At 41.5% G+C, this 21,119-nt stretch overlaps 1 protein-coding gene across 1 annotated transcript in view; it reads right to left on the reverse strand.

The window, feature by feature from the left end:
- Positions 1–21,119, reverse strand: part of BLMH (bleomycin hydrolase) — a 50,867-nt gene that overhangs the window by 12,248 nt on the left and 17,500 nt on the right. The window contains exons 7-11 of the mRNA XM_021067523.2: positions 12,305–12,460; positions 11,300–11,458; positions 11,113–11,180; positions 9,372–9,489; positions 5,390–5,459 (exon numbers count right to left, since the gene is read on the reverse strand). Of these exons, the coding sequence (XP_020923182.2) occupies positions 5,390–5,459; positions 9,372–9,489; positions 11,113–11,180; positions 11,300–11,458; positions 12,305–12,460 (571 nt within the window). The remainder of the gene's footprint in view (positions 1–5,389; positions 5,460–9,371; positions 9,490–11,112; positions 11,181–11,299; positions 11,459–12,304; positions 12,461–21,119) is intronic.

The following is a 21,119-nucleotide window of genomic DNA, read 5'->3' on the forward strand; positions in this document are numbered from 1 at the left end:
ATACAAACCATTCATAAAATGTCCCATCCCTTCCTCCTTATTCAGATCCCCAGACATAAACGGTGCTCTAAAAGCCCTTTTTTTCTGTGAGTTCTCGTCGTGGCACAGTGGTTAACGAATCCGACTAGGAACCATGAGGTTACGGGTTCAGTCCCTGGCCTTGCTCAGTGGGTTAAGGACCCAGTGTTCCCGTGAGCTGTGGTGTAGATCACAGATGAGGCTCCGATCCCGCATTGCTGTGGCTCTGGCATAGGCCGGCGGCTACAGCTCTGATTAGACCCCTAGCCTGGGAACCTCCATATGCCGTGGGAAGCGGCCCACAAAAGGCAAAAAGACAAAAAAAAAAAAAAAAATAATAATAATAATAAATACATAAATAAATAAAAGCCCTTTTTTATGATATCAGACATTTTCTCATCTCCAGATACTTTATACAAGTTATATGCCCCCTTAGTCACTAGTTGCTGGTTTCCAAGATCATGCATCAGTCTGTCATTTCCATGAGTCAATCAGATGCTCCTAGAAAAGAGAAGCTCAGAGGAAGCCCAGTTCACTGGTTAAGAAAACAGGCTCTAATGTCAGACTGCCTGAATTATAATTCTGGCTCTACCACTTATTAGCTAGCAGACCTGTCAGTAGATTTGGTTTAAAGATTATTCTCTTCTCAGATAAATTTCTGACTAAGAGTGAGAAGCACTGTAGGTTATTTCGCTTATTTAAAATTCTTGAGCATTTTACAATTAGACTTCGACAAGACTATCAACTTTTCAAAATGAAAGAGAATGCAGTAAGTCTCAAAGTCTATTCCCTCATTCAACTATGAAATTCATTTCTAACATGATCCATAAACAAGGTACAAAATGCAGTCAAATATTTCAAGAAGCAAGGCAGTAAAGAAAGCCATGTTGGCTGCACCCCATCTTAGATATGCATCTAATTTTCAGTCCAGCCCACCAGAATACTAGCTCTCAGCAATATGAAGTAACCCAATGAGCTCAATAAGACAAAATATGTCTCTTGCAGTCAGAGCTAGTATTTGTCCACGTTGGGAAACAGATCATTTGATTTAGTTAGTAGTCTCTGGGCCATGAATGTGCCCAATGGAGAAGACCAAAGCCAGAAATGGGCAGAGGGAAAAGGCCACCTGCCCAGGTATCTCTGCTCTGTTTACCTCCAGCCTGTATTCTTAACATGGCTTTTTTGAAAAACCATCAATCTTAACAAAAGAAATCCCAAAGAGAATGGTAACAACCCATCAACAACGTTATCTACAGAGGAGTTCCCAATGTGGCTCAGCGGTAATGAACCTGACTGGTATTCACGAGGATATGCGTTCGATCCCTGGCCTCGCTCAGTGTGTTAAGGATCCAGGGTTGCCATGAGCTGTGGCACAGGCCAGCAGCTACAGCTCTGATTCAATCCCTAGCCTAGGAGCTTCCATGTGCTATGGGTGTGGCCCTAAAAAAGACAAAAAAAAGAAAAAACAAAACAAAACAATGCTATCCACAGAAACAAAATCCCAGCAATGCTGTTTAAGGCTGTCATGTCTCCGGAGAGAGCACAAAAGAAGCTCTCTCTTAGGCATGGCAGATGGGAGGGTCCTGCTGGGGTAAACACATGTCGCCAGCATAATAACATGCTATGCACTCCCTTAAGGTCAGGCCAAGTGTGCCAATTAAATTAGATCATGTTTTCTTTCCTTCCTTCCTGTTAAGTAGGAAAGAACATTACCAAGAAACACATGAGAGTAATTTATTTTGGCATTGAATGAACTATTCCCTACTCCCACTTAGTTCAATTTCTTATCTTTTGGCTCTACTGTAATGCTTTGCTCTGTAAAATCTCGGGCGTTTCAGTTATTCCAGAACAACAAAAAAGTTTAATTTTAATTAGCCACCTGCAGGTTTCACTAGGCAGGCTTATAGGCAGACCATAGCCATTAAGACCCCAGCCCTCTCAACATAATAATGGAGTATGTCAGTACAAACAAAACTTTTACTGAGTTAGGAGTAAAGAGGTACAGTTGAATGGGGAAAAAAAAAATTAGCAAAGTGGCCTAGAATCCTCTTTAAGAGAAGGTATTTAGGGTCAAAGTAATAAAGATAATAACTCAGACTACACAAAACATAGAACATTTGCCTGACTTTACAAGTGTTTATCCTCTCTTAAATGGCTATCACTATAATCTACAAACTCAAGTGACTGTTACAGATAGAAAAGTATCTCAGGAGTTCCCCTGTCGTGGCGCAGTGGTTAACGAATCTGACTAGGAACCATGAGGTTGCAGGTTTGGTCCCTGCCCTTGCTCAGTGGGTTGGGGATCTGGTGTTGCCGTGAGCTGTGGTATAGGTTGCAGACTTGGATCCCGCGTTGCTGTGGCTCTGGTGTAGGCTGGCAGCTATAGCTCCGATTCAACCCCTTGCCTGGGAACCTCCATGTGCTGCGGGAGCGGCCCAAAGAAATAGAAAAAAAAAAAAAAAAAAGTATCTCAGAAACAAGCCAACGGGTCAAGGCTAGTCTAAATAAATCATAACTTTAGTCCCTTTCTTGGACACTAATCTTTATAACAAACCCATTTGCAGGGACCAAAAATGAAACAGAAGCTACAGAAATTCATCTGAAGCAATATCTTCTTTTTTTTTTCTGGCCATACCTGTGGCATGCGGAAATTCTCAGGCTGAGGATCAAATCCAAGTCACAGTAGTGACAACACCTGATCCTTAACCGGCTGTGCCACCAGGGAACTCCTTGAAGCAGTATCTTGTTTTAAAACGTTACAAATACCCAATCTTTCCAATTCAAGACATGCTTTCCCCTTGCATTCGTTTCTTAGCTATCATCAATCTACATATATAACGGAATTCTAAGGTTTTTTTTTTTTTTTTTTGGTCTTTTTGGCATTTCTTGGGCCGCTCCCGCGGCATATGGAAGTTTCCAGGCTAGGGATCCAATCGGAGCTGAAGCCACTGGCCTACACCAGGGCCACAGCAACGCTGGATCCGAGCCGCGTCTGCAACCTACACCACAGCTCACGGCAACGCCGGATCGTTAACCCACTGAGCAAGGCCAGGGACCAAACCCGCAACCTCATGGTTCCTAGTCGGATTCGTTAACCACTGCGCCACGATGGGAACTCCCTAAGGTGCTTATTTTTAATCTTTCCACTAGCTTTGTTAAGGTGTATGTATACCCATCTCTACCCGATCCCAATGTTTTTGTGTCTTAAAATGAATCCATCTTTTTTTTTTAATGTCTTTTTGCCATTTCTTGGGCCACTGTCATGGCATATGGAGGTTCCCAGGCTAGGGGTCTAATCAGAGCTGTAGTCGCCGGCCTACGCCAGAGCCACAGCAATGTGGGATCCAAGCCGCATCTGTGACCTACACCACAGCTCATGGCAACACCGGGTCCTTAATCCACTGAGTAAGGCCAGGGATCGAACCCGCAACCTCATGGTTCCTAGTCGGATTTGTTAACCACTGAGCCACAACGGGAACTCCAAAATGAACCCATCTTATAAGAAACCACCAATTAAAAAATTTGTTGCACTTTAATTCATAATAGGTAATTTAGCAAGTACCCATAATTGGAGAACAATAACAAGTCACAGAAGGGGGACATGTATCATCTCTGATGATCAACAGAGATGCACTAACAGTGCTGATATCTGTTTACATATAAACAACTAGTGCTGAGTTTCAAGCAGATCCCTGGAAGAGGTAGCCAAAATCCACCAGGGATCATTTCATGGAGAGATGAAAAGACTTGGAAGAATAGATCAAATGGCCTTCGGGTGCTGGCCATCACATACAGGCCTGTGCCACTCAATCGCAGCATTCTCCACTCTCCTCAAGGCTCTTCTAAGACAGCAGTTTTCAAGTATAAACTCCTGAAGCCCCATTTGCTCATTTCCAAGCCTCCACACCCCTCCTGCCTCCACCTTTTACACTCAGAAATCCTTGCACTCGAAAGAACTTAGTTGGAATGGTTCTCACTTAGAGAGAAACAACAGGCAAAGAGTTGCTGAGATCTCTATTTTTTCTTTCATTTTGTTGTTTTAAATTTTTATTTGTTTTTTTTTCCTTTTTTATGGCCATACCTGCAGCATATGGAAATTCTGGGGCCAGTGGTCAAAACTGGAGCTGCCTACGCCACAGCCACAGCCACACCACATCCAAGCTGCATCTGCGACCTGTGCCAGAGCTTGCGACAATGCCAGGTCAACCAGGGATTGAACCCACATCCTCACAGACACTATGGTCAATTCTTAGTCTGCTGAACCGCAAGGGGAACTCCGCTGTGGTTTTTTTTGTTTTGTTTTTTTAAAAAAATTTATGGCTGATTCCTCTTGAGTGAGATATATGCTGAAGTTTGATTGCAAGTATCTGGGTATCTCACTGGATTCCCTACTACCTACTTCCTCCCAGTCTTCTAACTAATCCAGTAAGCTGTGGTTAATGTGTCCTTCCTAGCCAGAATCTACCGGCTAAAGGTAAGGACTCTGGGAAACAGCTGCTACAAGATGTCACCAACACACAGCACACATGCAAATACATGATGTGATGACATGCATAGTATTCGACAGTAGTTGCCACTTTTTGGTTTGAAACCCTAAAAATTAAAGCACAATAGCACCTTAAAATGCTTTTTTATATACTATATGTATCAAGAAAAACAGTCTTAAAAAATATGATCTCAGGATTTGCAAGAATATACCCTAAATGGTTAATCAATGGTGATCTCTGGGTAGCAGGATTATTAAATATTTTTATTTTCCTTTTGGCTATAGATTTTATTTTTCTACAACTCATATATTACTTGCATTTTTTAAAAAGCCTAATTACTATAATTTACTTAAGACTTCTGCCTGGGTTTTGATTTGTCAGAAAAAGTGTTTTAAATGACAACCAAAGCATTCTTTTTATCTTTAGACTTCACAACTTCTAAAGAGTCTTCAATAAATGTCTAAAGTTTCTTGCCAACCCCATTCTCCCAGTCAGAAGGCCTCTGACTTTCTATAGAGAGTTAGTACAGCAAATGAAAATGTACCAAACGCTGTATATTAAGTGTCTCAGCAAAGGGAACTTCTTACTGGCCGCCTGGTTCTGGTAGAAAGTGGTCTGGTGGGATAAGTGTGGTTTGGAATGAGTGCCAGCACATACTGGTCCCAGAGCCAACTAGGGAGTTCAGGCACACCATGCTGGCCATAGGGGTCCTGGAGGCAAACTAGAGCCTCAGATTTTTTTCCAAAATAGTCTAGCTAATGGAACTAATTGTAGAAAAATAAAAATGTTCCACTGTAGCACATGCTTCTACCCTTACCTCTTGGGAGGCAGAGAGGAGAGCAGACCTCAGTCAGCTTGAGTTAGTATTACCAGGTTAGGCTTACCTTTGTGGCCATGGTCTTCACCCCACGAATTTTCCACTCTCCACTTCGTGAAAGCACCTTCCTGATCATCCTGCAAAAGAGTGGATAACAGGGTATTGTCTGAAACCAGATCCCTCCTGATGAGGTGTCATGTAATTTTAGCTCTCATTCAGCCACTCAGAAGAAACAGCCTTCTCTATACAGCAATGATATACATAATTAGGGCTGTATATCTTCCAATACAACTAAAGTGGAGATTGAATCTCTTGGGGTGAAAATGCAATAAACCTAACAAAGCAATAAATATTATTTTCTCCTTTACATTCTATTCTGTACAGAACATAAGCATATTGAAATACCCGTGGGCTAAGAAAAATAAACTATTAAAGTACCAAAAGCAGTGAAAACCATCTGAAGCCAGGGGCTCTCACTTTTAATTACTCAGCATTCTCTGCAAAGGCATGCCCTGTATTTATTTTAGAAACGATTCTAAGATGTAGTCAAGAGTTTAAAAAAGAAAACAAACTCATTCTCATCATTATACTGCCTACTTTTCTACTTAGGGGAACCAAGGAATGATACTCTCCAAATGTGTTCTTTCGCTGATTCGGTTACACAGATATTGAATTTAATACAATAGAGATTGAATGGCAAGGCAAAAGAAAGACAATTCTCATAAAACGAAACCCAGGCAGTTCTGCTCTTCTGCCATCATTAATAAGCTCCATTTTCATCTTCTTAAAGGGACAACGGGACTCATCATGATAACCTTCATTTATCATCTGTATTACGGGACACAGAGACGGAGGAGAAGAAGGCTCCATTTGGGAAAAGACTTCTTTTTCATATTTACCCAGGGCATTTGGTGACATCAAAACAAATCTTTGTAGCATGAGAAGCGAGCTGGCTCCTGAATTATCTAATGATTTCATCTGTCAATTCATACTTGCATAAAACTGTATGAGTCTCATCTACATGGGATTTGATTTTACTCTTAACGGTTTTCTTGAATCTCAGTAATTTTTAGTCTCAGAATGAATGATCAAACATACAAGTTACAAAACACCCTATCTGTACTACCCCTTAATCTTAGTCTCAGGTACCTTCAAAACCACATCAATAAACTATACATTCCGGAGCTAGCTTATTAAATGTTTTCGTTTTCTACTCCCTGCACTGTGGTCCATCATTACTTTCTTTTTAAATATCACTGTCAGAATCTACATTACCCAAAGTCATCATAAGTCTGAAAATGTTTCTTCTTCCTTTCTTTGCCAATGAATTCCTGCATGACCTAGATTGAGCTGCATGGTCTACAAATATAGAATAACACCTGGACCTCCCTCACAGGAATTCCAAGAAATCAGCAACAAGAAAGAATACCCCAGAAGACATGATTAGCTTTTATCTCTCATTATCATTCAAATGTAGTGCAAACTAGTTTTACAGTCATCAAAAACTCAAAGTGGAAGGAAGATAAAAATCTCAATAAAAATTCCAGCTTAATTATATATAATTAAGGGTCCAATCGGAGCTGTAGCTGCTGGCCTACACACCACAGCCACAGCAACGCTGGATCCTTAACCCACTTAGCGAGGCCAGGGATCGAACCTGCAACCTCATGGTTCCTAGTTGGATTCGTTAACCATTGAGCCACGATGGGAACTCCTAGCTGAATAACATTAATTCTGCTTTATAACATTAACAGGTAATACAGCTCCATTTCCCAGAGGAAAAAACAGCATATTAATAAACCATGCCAATTAAAGAATGGAAGTTCCAGAGAAAATGACATGAAGTGTCAGATCTTTATTTCTGAAGAATATGAACACTCTATATAAGAGATGGAAAACGACAAAAAGCAAAACTCTCTAGGAAATTGCAAGGTTTTTAATTAGTTTTTATTTTTTTTTTAATGGCCACACACACAGCATATGGAAGTTCCCAAGCTATGGCTGAGTCTGAGCTGTAGCTGCCAACCTACACTATAGCCACAGCAAGGCAGGATCCGAGCCATGTCTGAACAGCTGGATACAACCAGCCAGATCCTTTATCCACTGGGTAAGGCCAGGGGTCAAACCCGAGTCCTCATGGGTTCGTTACTGCTGAGCCACGATGGGAACTCCTGCTTTCCTTTTTTTTTTTTTTTGTCTTTTTGCTATTTCTTGGGCCGCTCCCGCGGCATATGGAGGTTCCCAGGCTAGGGGTTGAATCAGAGCTGTAGCCACTGGCCTACACCAGAGCCACAGCAACGCGGGATCCGAGCTGCGTCTGCAACCTACACCGCAGCTCATGGCAACGCCGGATCCTTAACCCATTGAGCAAGGGCAGGGACCGAACCCGCAACCTCATGGTTCCTAGTCGGGTTTGTTAACCACTGCGCCACGACGGGAACTCCTGTTTTCCTTTTTTTTTGGCTGCACCTCCAGCATGCGGAAGTTCTTGGGCCAAGGATTGAACCCGTACACCAGCAATGACAATGCTGGATCCTTACTCGCTGTGCCACCACTGAACTCCTGTTTTCCCTTTTAATAATCCTCTAAATAGTTTAAAAGTTTAAGGAGCTTTAGTTATAAATTCAGTGAACTTTACAATGCAGCAGTTCCAAACATAAACATGAAAAGACTTAGCATTTTATTCTAAGTATTTTATTTTTAGGGCTGCAGGTGTGGCATAAAGAAGTTCACAGGCTAGGGGTCGAATTGGAGCTGCTGCTGCTGGCCTACGCCACAGCCACAGAAATGTGGATCCTTAACCCACTGAGTGAGGCCAGGGATCGAACCTGCATTCTCATGGATACCAGTCAGGTTTGTAATCTGCTGAGCTACAAAACAGGACTCCCATATTTTAAGTATTTTAGTAGTATTTTATTGTTTTATTTACTATGGTATTTTATTTCATTATTTACAGCATTTTATGAAAAGCTTCTTCTACTATTTAGCTTCTAATGTCAAGGTAGTTATTCTGTGACCTTTTTTCCAATAATTAGACTAGGGAAAGAACATTTTTGCTTGTGATGTAAAGAATTAAAGCAGTTTGCAGTCTTCTGTTGCCCATGATCCCTGAGCACAGGAGTAAATGTCTATTCTACAGCCTTGACATGGGGAGGCTTATTTGTGAAAGATAAAACTGTTGTTTCTATTTCCAACACTGTGTCCTAGAAATAGTGATATTACTAGTCAGAGTATTTCATAGGAAATTCAAAATACTTTACATCTGGAGTTCCCGTGGTGGCACAGCGGTTAACGAATCCCACTAGGAACCATGAGGTTGCGGGTTCAGTCCCTGCCCTTGCTCAGTGGGTTAACGATCCGGCGTTGCCGTGAGCTGTGGTGTAGGTTGCAGACGCGGCTCGGATCCCGCGTTGCTGTGGCTCTGGCGTAGGCCGGTGGCTACAGCTCCGATTCAATCCCTAGCCTGGGAACCTCCATATGCCGCGGAAGCGGCCCAAGAAATAGCAACAAAAAAAAAGACAAAAGACAAAAAAAAAAAAAAAAAAAAAGAAATAAAAAAAAAAAATACTTTACATCTAATTTCTTGAAGCTCTGCACAAATCCAGTAATGGACATGAAGTCCACAAATTACTGCTATTGGCATTTTACAGCACAAGAATCTGAATGACAAATGAATGAAAGGAAGGTGAGTCTGAACTGAACATAAGCCATCAAGATAATGAACACTTTCAGGGCACATTTTAATTCCTTATTAAACTGAAGTTATCTTCTCCCCAGCTCCTTTGCTGACCTCTTTTCACACCAAGAATTTCCAGAGGTTACAGAAAAGCAGTTACTTCCTTACTCCCTGCTGACCCAAATTCTGCTCCTCAGGGAAAGTTCCTATTTTTACTGCTTCTAAGCATGCAGCCAAACCCCAAGTGAGGTGGGTCCAATGTCTTGCTTGGAAGCTAACTTTTAACAGAAATCATGTCCACTCTGAAGGAGCTCTGCAGGACAATGTGGAGCCATCTGTGCAAACACTGGAGTAGGCACGCTGAGGGTCATACCTTCTCTGAGACGGCAGTGAAGGCCATGGCGTGAGTCATAAGAGATTCGCCAAAAGTCAACCTCTCGGCTTTATTCATGTTCTTCATGGAGACACCAAACACTAACTCATGGTCATAGCTGTAAAAAAGAATAGCACTGAATGTAGGGAGTACAATCACAGGGGATAAAAACTGGCTTCTGGTTGTAAAAGGAACACAGAAGAAACCGAAGGGGCTCAATAGCTCCAAAAAAAAGTCTGGGCTGTAGCTCTTCAGAGAATATGGTACATGCAGAATTTAGTCTCTCAGGGGGATTCCATTCCCTATGTGTCACGAGAGTACTTGGAAAAATATGAGGTGATCAAACATAAAATAACCCAAACCAAAAAGATGACAAGATGAGTTTGCACTGTCATTCTGGCAAGAAAATTAAAAAAAAAAAAAAAAAAAAAAGCTTTTGAAATAACTTCTTTCAAAAATGGTTTCAGAGTTCCCGCTGTGGTGCAACGAGATTGGTGGCATCTCTGCAGCACTAGGACGCACTTTCGATCCCCAGCCCAGCACAGTGGAATCAGGCCACGACTACGGCTCGAACCTGATCTTGGGAACTCCATACGCTGTGGAGTGGCCAAAAACAAAAACGGTCTCTTTTGGGCCGGTAGAAACACTCAGTTTCTGAAATGACTTAGACCATTGCTAACCGTGAAATTTAAATAAGTAATATCAAAATATTGGAGAATATTTTCAAAGTTAAAAACTTATGAATTCTCTCTTTTGGCAGATTTCCCTTCTACTGTTGTTAACTGTCAAGACATTTACTCAATTTCCCACAAGTAACAATTACTTATAAGTAACACTAAAGTGATAGACTTTAAAAGTTGAGGAATTTGTATGATTCAGTTTGCAAATGAACCTTCACTGTCATAAACAACCAGGAGGGATGCCTTCAACCATGTATGGCCAATGAGCCCTGGCTGTCATAAAGGCAGATACATAAGGCCTGCAAGTAACAGAAGTAGTTAAGAAGGATCAAATCGCAAACAAGAGATCTGGAAAACCCTTCGCTACATCCCCAAACGCACCAAGCAGATTTACACGGTAATCGATTATTATTTTTTTAAAATGTCTTTCTCCAAATGTCATGACATCATGTGTATGTGGAATGTTAACAAATGATACAAAAGAACTTATTTACAAAACAGAAACAGACTCACAGACTTCAAAAACAAACCTATGGTTACCAAAGAGGACAAGGTGGGGGACGGATGGATTGGGGGTTTGGGGTTGGCATATGCACACTTCTGTATATGGAATAGATGGTCAGTTGAGACCTGCTGTATAAAATACCTAAAATTCTATAATAACCTATAGGGGAAAAGAATCTGAAAAAAAAAAATCGCTATGTGTATATGCATAACTGAATCACTTTGTTGTACAGACTAAATTATCACAACATTGTAAATCAACTATAATTCAATAAAACTTAAAAAGTGTCTTTCTCACATAGGATGACTTTTTAGGAGCACCCAACAATTTCAATTCAGATATGACGTATAATCCTGACTTCCCAGATTAGAGCATATAAACATATGTGGAGTTTTTGCTATGAATCCTCAAACTCTACAAGATGGAAAGAAAGAGACCCACCCCCAGGCCAACCTTTATCTTTGAGTGAACCTCAGCCGAGTCACTTCACACCAAGCGTGCACTCCAATGGCCACAACCCACCAATGACTTTCTATTTTAAATTTCTTACACTCACACGTTCATGTCACTGAGGCCCAGCTTGCCATTGAAGTGTTTTCCAACATCACAGCCAAACCATACCGCCTAGAAATCGAGGAAAGAGGAAGAAAGAACATAAACACAAATCCTATCTTCCTATCACACCAAAGAAGTGGAAAAAGAGGTTTTCATCCCAATGCAGAAGACACAGAAACAATACCAACCTCGCCATCTTTGATGGAGGCAGCAACCATCTTTTTCAAGAAGTCGATGGGCTGGTTGTTATAGAGAGTTTTTCTCCCTCCAACCATATTGCTTAAGTAGTCCACTGTGTAAAGTCTGTTGAACTTGTGCTGGGGACGGGGGTCATTCACAATACAAATCTATTGAGAAGAAGACCATGATTAGAATATAAAAACAGGAACGTCAGGAAAGATACACAACTCTCCTCTAAGTTCATATATTTTTATCAAGCTTATCACCTCTGTCTACAAGAATAAGCATTACAAACACACTGCTGAATAACTAAGAAACAAAAGGTGGCAAGGTCACTTGAGAGATGCATCAACCTCTTTTTCCTACTGGCAAGAATTACCCCAAAAGTAATTCTGAAGGACTGTACATACTGAGTAAGGCAAGACAGAGATTCAGGAGCCCATCACTACAAGACCTCTGCTTTCAAGTTACAAGATGGGCTCAACATCCGGAGGCACCACAACTGAGGTGGGACAACACCAGTTATAAAGCAAAGCCACCTGCTTTTAAGAGGGTCAAGATGCCACTAAGAAGAGGCTCTGGACATCTTGCTAGGCAGGCGGAGAAGACCTAAAGTGAGCAGGAAAAACTAGGATGGAAGACGGCTCCCTTCTATGAGAGAGTCCCCAGAGAGGCCCACAGTACAATGGTGCTCTGACCCCATGATAACAAACACCCAGTAACACTTTTTTTTGTCTTTGCAGCTGAGAATGACTCAGGGCCCAAATCAGGGGAGTATGTGGGAATTAAACTAACTGCTGACCCATAGTTAGAAAACTCTCTGAAGAGGAGCACTGAGGATCCTGATATGACCAACTTAATAGGGATATAAAATACCTCAGGGGAAGGAGGAGAATTCTGTTTCGTGTCTAGTTTGAGGACATGCATGTTAACCCAGGAAGCGTATACTCCTCCCCTTAGTCATCAGGCATTTGAGAGTAAACAGCCAGTGGCTGCCAGGGCCAGTTTCCAACCTTATCTTCCATGTTGAAGAGTGGCTTGACATGATCCCTGTAAAACTTCAAGGGTGTTATGGGGCCAATCTTCTGATAGTTTTTGTCTTTGTCTCGATATTCCCAGGTGAATGTCTCCGGTGGATTACCCAGACAGATGCACACCACTCTGAATATCTGGAAAAAAGGAGGACCGATGAGTATAGCTAGGGAGAAGAAGTATTTTTTATTTCTTTATTATTTTCTTCAAGCTTGGGAAACATAAGAAACCAGTGGCTAAATTCAAGCCAGAAATTTCATCGGAAATCTAGTATTACTCTAAAAATTAGAAGGTTGATGTCCAGGATTTGATATCAGCCAACTTCTGAGTTCTTAAATAAACACTACACACACCACAATTCTGAAATGTTAATATCTAGGGGTTAGTGTTTTCCCTGCAAGTTAAACTTCCCTAGCCAAGAAATCACTCACCACTGATAAGCAACAAAACCTGGGTTGCTGCTTTGCTGATTATAGTTCAGGTGACAAATAATTACATACATTTTATAAATGGATTTCTTTCCCTTTATGCTTCTAGATTTTGCTTTGATTTTTTTTTACTTGAACTCCTTTTTTATTTTTTAATTTTTTCATTTTACTTTATAATGATTTTTATTTTTTTCATTATAGCTGGTTTACAGTGTTCTGCTAATTTTCTACTGTTCAGCAAGGTGACCCAGTTACACATACATGTATACATTCTTTTTCCTCACATTATTATGCTCTATCAGAGGTGACTACATATAGTTCCCAGTCCTATACAGCAGGATCTCATTGCTTATCCGTTCCAAAGGCAATACTTTGCATCTGTTAACCCCAAATTCCCAAACCACCTCACTCCCTCCCCGTCCCCCTTGGCAACCACAAGTCTGTTCTCCATGTCCATAATTTTCTTAGATTTTGCTTTGATTTTGATAGGGGTCTCTACTCACAGTCATTAACTTTTTGCTGGAGCTTAGATGACAATGTCTATTAAAGGACAAGAATAACTTTTAGTAGTAAGGTATCATTTTGGGGGTTGTGAGACTGTAACATACTTTCTTTCTTTCTTTTTTTTTTTTTTTGTCTTTTTGCTATTTCTTGGGCCGCTCCCGCAGCATATGGAGGTTCCCAGGCTAGGGGTCCAATCGGAGCTGTAGCCACCGGCCTACACCAGAGCCACAGCAACGCAGGATCCGAGCCGCATCTGCAACCTACACCACAGCTCACAGCAACGCCGGATCGTTAACCCACCGAGCAAGGGCAGGCACCGAACCCTCAACCTCATGGTTCCTAGTCGGATTTGTTAACCACTGCGCCACGACGGGAACTCCTATAACATACTTTCTAATGATGTCATAAAACTTTTAAGTTAGGAGTTCCCCTCGTGCTCATTGGTTAACAAATCTAACTAGGAACCATGAGGTTGTGGGTTTAATCCCTGGCCTCGCTCAGTGGGTTAAGGATCCGGCGTTGCCGTGAGCTGTGGCACAGGTTGCAGACAAGGCTTGGATCTGGCATTGCTGTGACTCTAGTGTAGGCTGGCAGCTGTAGCTCTGATTCGACCCCTAGCCTGGGAACCTCCATATGCTGAGGGTGCGGCCCTAGAAAAAGACAACAAATAGGTAAACACATAAAATAAAACTTTCAAGTTAGCATCATTACAATCGAAGGATAATACATTATTTTCACCTTACAGAAAAACAAAAACAGAACCACAGAGACATACCCTATATAAGTTCAGATTATAGAAAGTACTTCTTCTTCTATATCAAATTTGCTGTATCTTTAAAAAATATACACATTACAATCTGCCTCTTTATTCTCCACCCTAGTCACCACTCTGATCCAATTTCATCACTTATTACCTGCATTATTTGCTCCATACATCTGTATACTCCATTATAGTCAAAAGAAATGGATACTGTATTTATTAAGAAGGACTGTTTTGTGCTAGATACTATATATATCTGCTAGGTTAACTTAATTCTCATAAACTCCCTCAAGGTATAATTTCCCCTCCCACCCCCAAAGAGATTGAGGCTCAAAGAAATTAAGTAACCTACTTAAGATCACACAGCCAGTAAATAGCAGGACCATGATCTGAACTGAGGTCACACACTGTCCAAAACAAAACAATTGTGCCACTGATACAGGGTTTTTTTTTGGGGGGGGTTGTCTTTTTTTTTTTTTTTTTTTTGTCTTTTTAGGACCACACCCGTGGCATATGGAGGTTCCCAAGCTAGGGGTCTAATTGGAACTGTAGACACCAGCCTACACCACAGCCACAGCAACGGAGAATCTGAGCTGCATCTGCGACCTACACCACAGCTCATGGCAACACTGGATACTTAACCCACTGAGCGAGGCCAGGGATTGAACCTGAAACCTCATGGTTCCTAGTTGGGATTCGTTAACCACTGAGCCACGACAGGAACTCCCAGGTTTTTTTTTTTTTTTTTTAAAGGGAACATCTACTGATCTTCTACTGTGCTACACTATAATCTCTGAATACTGTATCTTTTAATCCTCACAACAAAAACGGTAAATATTATCCATATTTTACAGATAAGGAAACCAAGGCTCAGGGAAACATTGAGCTTGACTGAAGTCCTAAAGTCAATAAATGACAAAATTAGGATTTGAAACCAGGTCTGGAGTTCCCATCGTGGCTCAGTGGTTACCGAATCCGACTAAGAACGATGAGGCTGCAGGTTCAATCCCTGGCCTTGCTCAGTGGGTTAAGGATCCAGTGTTGCCATGAGCTGTGGTGTAGGTCGCAGATGCGGCTCGGATCCCACGTTGCCGTGGCTGTGGCATAGGCTGGCAGCTACAGCTCCCATTCAACCCCTAGCCTGGGAACCTCCATATGCTGTGGGAGCGGCCCAAGAAATGGCAAAAAGACAAAAAAAAAAAAAAGAAACCAGGTCTGACTTCAGCACTATTACAACACAACAAATTAATAAGCATTTATCATTTACTGTAACTTTCTGGGTTTTGTATAACTTGTTTCTTCCAGAAGATCATACATTTCTTGAGGATAAGGCCTAGGTCATGGGTATTTTGTATCTCCTGTAACACCCAGCACTGTATCTGACCCAGACATAACAACTGGTGTGAACACTTCCATTCTCCACATCACTGCAGGATGAGTAATTTCAGAAGCCCTATATTTTCTTCAAGTCACTTCCCTGTTGAAGATTCATTAATGCTTTTGTATTATATCCCCCAACAAGTCTAAATTCTACGACCTGATTTATTTTTCCTATTTTTGTACTTAAGCACAACATACACTCAGTAGGTATGAGAAGTGCCCTCATTTCACATGTACAGCTTGGTTCAAATTTTTACATATGCATACAACCATGCGGCCACCATTCAGATCAATATACAGAATGTTTTCAGGGCTCCAGAGGTTCCCTGCCCCCTTGTAATCAGTAACTTACGCCTCTCCTATAAGCACTGATTGACTTTGTCTACTCCTTAATTGCATATAAACGGAATCAGACAATATATTCTCTGTTGAGTCTGGCAACCTTTGTTGACAAGATGCCTGTGAGATTTACTGAAGGTGCTTCAGCTATGACTAATTTACCTCTGCTGCTGTGTAAATATATTATAATTTATTTACTCTTGTGTTGATAGGTAAGAGATGTTTTCAGTTTGGGGTTATTACGAATAAAGCAGCTAAGAACATTTTTATCCAAACAGTTTACAAGGGGGTTGAAAGAATTTACATACTCCCCAGCAAAGGAAGAGAGTTCCAGCTGTTCTACATTCTTGTTGAAACCTGGCACTGTATTTTTAATTTGAGCCATTTTGGTGGGTAAGTAATGTATCTCAGTGTGGAGTTTTGGGGGGTTTTTTTTTGTTTTTTTTGCCTCTTCTAGGGGCGCACTCGCAGCACATGGAGGTTCCCAAGCTAGGGGTCTAATCACAGCTGTAGCCACCGGCCTACGCCAGAGCTACAGCAATGCGGGATCCGAGCCGCGTCTTCAACCTACACCACTGCTCATGGCAACGCCGGATCCTTAACCCACTTAGAGAGGCCAGGGATCAAACCCACAACCTCATGGTTCCTAGTTGGATTCGTTAACCTCTGAGCCATGACAGGAACTCCCTCAGTGTGGTTTTAATTTGCATTTCCCAGATTAACATGGTTGGATTTTAAAAGCTCCCTGTAACTTCACCCAACCTTATTTCCCATCACAGAGCCTGCACTCCAGTCAGGCCTGTCTAGGTCTCTCCTTACTGTCCACTCAATGCACTGAGCTCAATGTCACCTTCATAAGTTTACTGTCTCTTCTGTTCTGCAGACCCCAATGACCCCAATCCTATTCCCATGCTTTAAAGCTCAGTGGAGGATAACCCTCCTCCAAAAAGTTTCCACTAGTTAAATTTTATGGCAGAAGTGTTCAGAGAAGGGAGCAGTTAGTGGGAGCTAGAAAAATTAACATTTGGTTCCAGAGTACCATTTGTGTTTCTCTACTGTCTCCCCTGCTAGACTTAATCTATCAGGGACAGAAACTAGATCTTGGACATGTCCCAACGAATGCTAGAAGAACCACATTAAAAACTGTTTTCTTACAAGTTTTTCTCCAGTGATTGGTATAAAATTTAAATTCAGGAGCTGAAACTGGGCAGATCCTAAAAGCAGGCAAAAGGGAAGGCTTACAGAGTGAAACAAAGCTAGCGCCTGTAAGAAACACACCTCTCCTTCCTCTTCTCTCCCTGGAGAACTCTGCTGTCCTTAACCTGAAAGAACCCACCTTCTTCCCCCACCTTACCTTCCTCTCCCTTGAGAAATGTCTGCTCCCACCTCCACTCTAGAATCACCAAATGATCTATGCCTGTCTGATTTCTTATTACTCCTACCTCCCACCACTCTGGCCCTGAAAGACCACTTAAGGATTTAGTTTCTGGCATGCCTTAGCTGTACCTTAATAGTTGTTTTGAGCAGCCAGGGCTTCTCCAGAATGCTTCAGGGAAATTCATTAGAATTTCTCATCTGGCTTTCTTATCCATCAGAGAACACAAGTTCAAGATCCCCCAGTCCTCAGTTGACAAGTATGCATATGTCATCATCAATTACTGAAATTGTAGTCAATTGAAGAAATTATTTATTTCTTCATCATCTCCACTGTATTCCAGGCCTCAAAAAGCCTCGGGACAGATTGGAACCTAATTATCAAGGTTCAAAATAATCCTTTGAACTGAAGCTAGAAAACTAGAAATAGGCCTATGACATTAGGCCTATAATTAAGGATAAAAAGACTCTTATTTCATGCGTTATTGTGGAAGACAGAGCCTGCTTCTACCATCTTATTAGAAGCAGATTAACCTACAGAAGGATTTCATTTCATGTTTTGTTTTCAAAGAAAGAAGCTTGCTTTACCAGGATTTACTTTGTGTTTTACAGGACTGAACATCTGGTACCATTTCAACCCCGTGTCATTCTCAGTTTGGTTTCCAGTACAGAGAAAAAGAGGCAGGGCACCACCTCAGCAATGGTAATTGGGTTCATCTAGCCATGGATTACTGAGCTATGTTTGGGATTCATAAAGGCCAGAGAGTCACCGTGTATTTGCTCAGCACCAAGGCCACAGCAACTTGGATGTCACGTGAGGACATTACCACTGATAACTGCAGTCAAGACAAGGACAATGAAAGTATAAACTGAGAACATGCTTAGATAAGGAAAGTTTTATAGATTTAAATGATGTATATTTTCAACTAGTAATCACTGTCACATGTGTATGAACACTTTATATGGAATCATTTTGATTAATTCTCAGTCATCCAAGGGTGGTTTATCCAGTTCAGCCAGGCCCTGCCCCCAAAAAGGGGGAGGCTAGGGCTAGACCTAATGAAGATTAAGAAAATGAAGTGAATTTCTGTTTACTTTTAAACAAATTCTAAATAGAAATGAGTGTTTTACCCTCTAATTTACATAGTACCTTACTGTGTATTTGACTCCTTATCTAAAATAAAAAGTGTTAAATCATTCCTTCCTTCTCTCCAAAAATGCATTAAAGGAAATCTGCATTTTAGCTATCTAAATGAATTCTCTGGTGAATCGTTTTATTTTGTTTTATTTTATTTATTTTTATGGCTGCATGCACAGCATTCGGAAGTTCCCAGGCAGGGGACTGAGTCCTTCTGAGCCGCGGCCGCAACCTACGCCAGAGCTGTGGCAATGCCGGATCCTTAACCCACTGTTGGGGGCCAGGGATCGAATCTTTGCCTCTGCAGCAACCAGAACTGCTGCAGTAAGATCCTTAACTGACTGTACCACAAGCAGGAACTCCTATGGTGAATATTTTTAGAAGAAAAATACTTAGGCCCTACTGCATATGTTTTATAAATCTGCATTTTTATCAAAGATACATAAAAGGAATGAATGAGAATAAGAGTGACATCTCTTGCTCTTGGATTTTAGTAAAACTGTAATTAGAGACATGTTTTATATTATGTTTACCATAACTATAAATTATGCAAAACCATTTACATTCAAGTAAGTTTATAATACTTTGGAAAGAATATTTGACTCCAAGCCAACCCAAAATAGTTAAATATGCTCTAATTTAAAAAATTCTCCAAAGTATAATCTCCAAGGTCCTTGATAACCATATTTCTTGCTAAGACACTCTGCTGTTCTGAAACAATATTCCCTGCCTCTCGAAAGTACAAAACTGCCAGTGAGCTTTGGATATTTGAGTCTTGTTCTCTGGTGGGCAACTTGGGGTGTCACCTGCTTTTCACAAGATGCTTTTGGCATTTAGGACAAAAGAAAGGATCCTGGACACTGAGCTCAAGTCATTATGCAGAACTGAACATTGGTGAATAAAAGAACAAGTAAGGGACTAGAAAAAAGGACATAGAAAGTATGAAACATGGGACACGGGGAAAGAATATGTGGACCCGTAGTAGTAGTTCAATGCTAACAACCAAGCTAGTTGTAATGGAGCAAAACTGGTAAAGATTTCAGTGGCAGGAACCACTGCAGAAGTGACAGAATCTTAGAATCTTCATTTGTATTTACAATACTGGATTGTCCAGCAAAGTCTAGAGCGTTGTAGAAATATTACTTCTCTTGTTATAAAAACGCAAAGCTACAGTCCCATTAAGAAGTCATCTACTCCTACTTTTTAATTTTACTAATGGAGAAATTAGATTCAAAGGTAAAATGACCTATTGATCATAGAGTAGAATGACCACAAGGATACAAAAGTGGTCACAGAAAATAAATAAACTTTGAAGAAAGTTCAGAGTTGAGAGTAAGTAAACCAGTTACAAGAGGGAAGGGGTAGTAGAGTTCCACTGTGGCTTATTGGGTAAAGGACCCGACACTGTCTCTGTGAAGATGAGGATTCGATCCCAGGCCTACCTCAGTGAGTTAAGGATCTGGAGTTGCCCCCAGCTGTGGTATAGGTTGCAGATGTGGCTTGGATCTGGTGTTGCTGTGGCTGTGGAGCAGGCCTCAGCTGCAGCTCCGATTCAGCCCCTAGCCTGGGAACTTCCCTATGCTGCAACTGCGGCCATAACAAGAGGGAAGGAAGAAAAAAAAAAGAGTTCCTATAGTGATGCAGTGGAAACAAATCTGATTAGCATCCCTGAGGATGTGGGTTCGATACCTTGCCTTATTCAGTGGGTCTGGGATCCAGCGTTGCTGTGAGCTGTGGTGTAGGGTCATAGACACAGCTTGGATTTTGCTTTGCTGTGGCCGTGGTGTAGGCCAGCAACTGTAGCTCTGATTCAACCTCTAGCCTGGAAACTCCATATGCCATGGGTGTGGCCCTAAAAAGCAAAAAAAAAAAAAAAAGTGGGGAGAAGGGGTAGAGACCTTAGCGACTGCTGATAATGTAGAGAAAGGAGCGAAGACAGCTCTCTACTGCCTTCTGGTGGGGAATGAGAAGCAAGGATCTATTCAGGCAGGGAAAGACATGAGGTACACTTAAAAGGTATGTGCTCTTCTGTGATATCAAAGGAAATGAGCTCATACAGATGATAACTGACAGTCAAATGACCATCTTGAAACTACTTCTAAAGTGGTATCTGAATCAAGGAAACACAAATTCAGACTCTCCAGCTCCACCCAGATTTACTGAATCAATCTGCACTTTTGAAAAGATCTCCAGGGGATTTGAATGCACATGAAGGTTTGAGAGCACGACTTTAGAGCACACCTCTTCTCCTACCCTCTTCTAAAACCCAGCTTCTTCAGTTATTACTGCTCTTATTTGTATTTGCTATCCCTTACCACACACAGGTTCCCTCATGACTGCCAAAAAGCCACCTTTCCTATCTGCAAGCCCCCACTTCAGATACATCACCCCGATTCTTCCCTCTTCCTTATCCTCCACACAAGAAAGTCCTGACAGCTTCTCTTCCAAGATACACCCCCAAATGTATTCATTTCTCTTCATTCACTCTCTCCAACCTGGCTGGAACCAATACAATCTCTCACTCACACAACCACAAGAGCCTCCAAACTAGTCTCCTCACTTCCTCTCTTACTGTTTTACCATTTATCCTCAAAACAGCCAGAGTGAGATATTCTTAAAACAAAAATTAAATCACATCACTCCTCAGCTTAAACTCCCTGGTGGCTACCACACTTAGAATAAAATGCAACCTCCTTACCATGGCTCCCAGGCTCAACATAAGCCAGTTCTCATTTCCTCTGTGAAATCTATTCCAGCCACTCCCACTCTTTTTCCAAGCTCAAGCCCACACTGCCTTCTTTCTGTTCCTCAAAAACACCAAGCTCGGAGTTCCTGTCGTGGCGCAGTGGTTAATGAATCCGACTGGGAACCAT

This window comes from Sus scrofa, chromosome 12, assembly GCF_054392235.1.
Source record: "Sus scrofa isolate SSC_HxYL_T2T_F1_AM1 chromosome 12, Sscrofa_HxYL_maternal_Yorkshire_Landrace_v2.0, whole genome shotgun sequence".
Lineage (NCBI taxonomy): Eukaryota > Metazoa > Chordata > Mammalia > Artiodactyla > Suidae > Sus > Sus scrofa.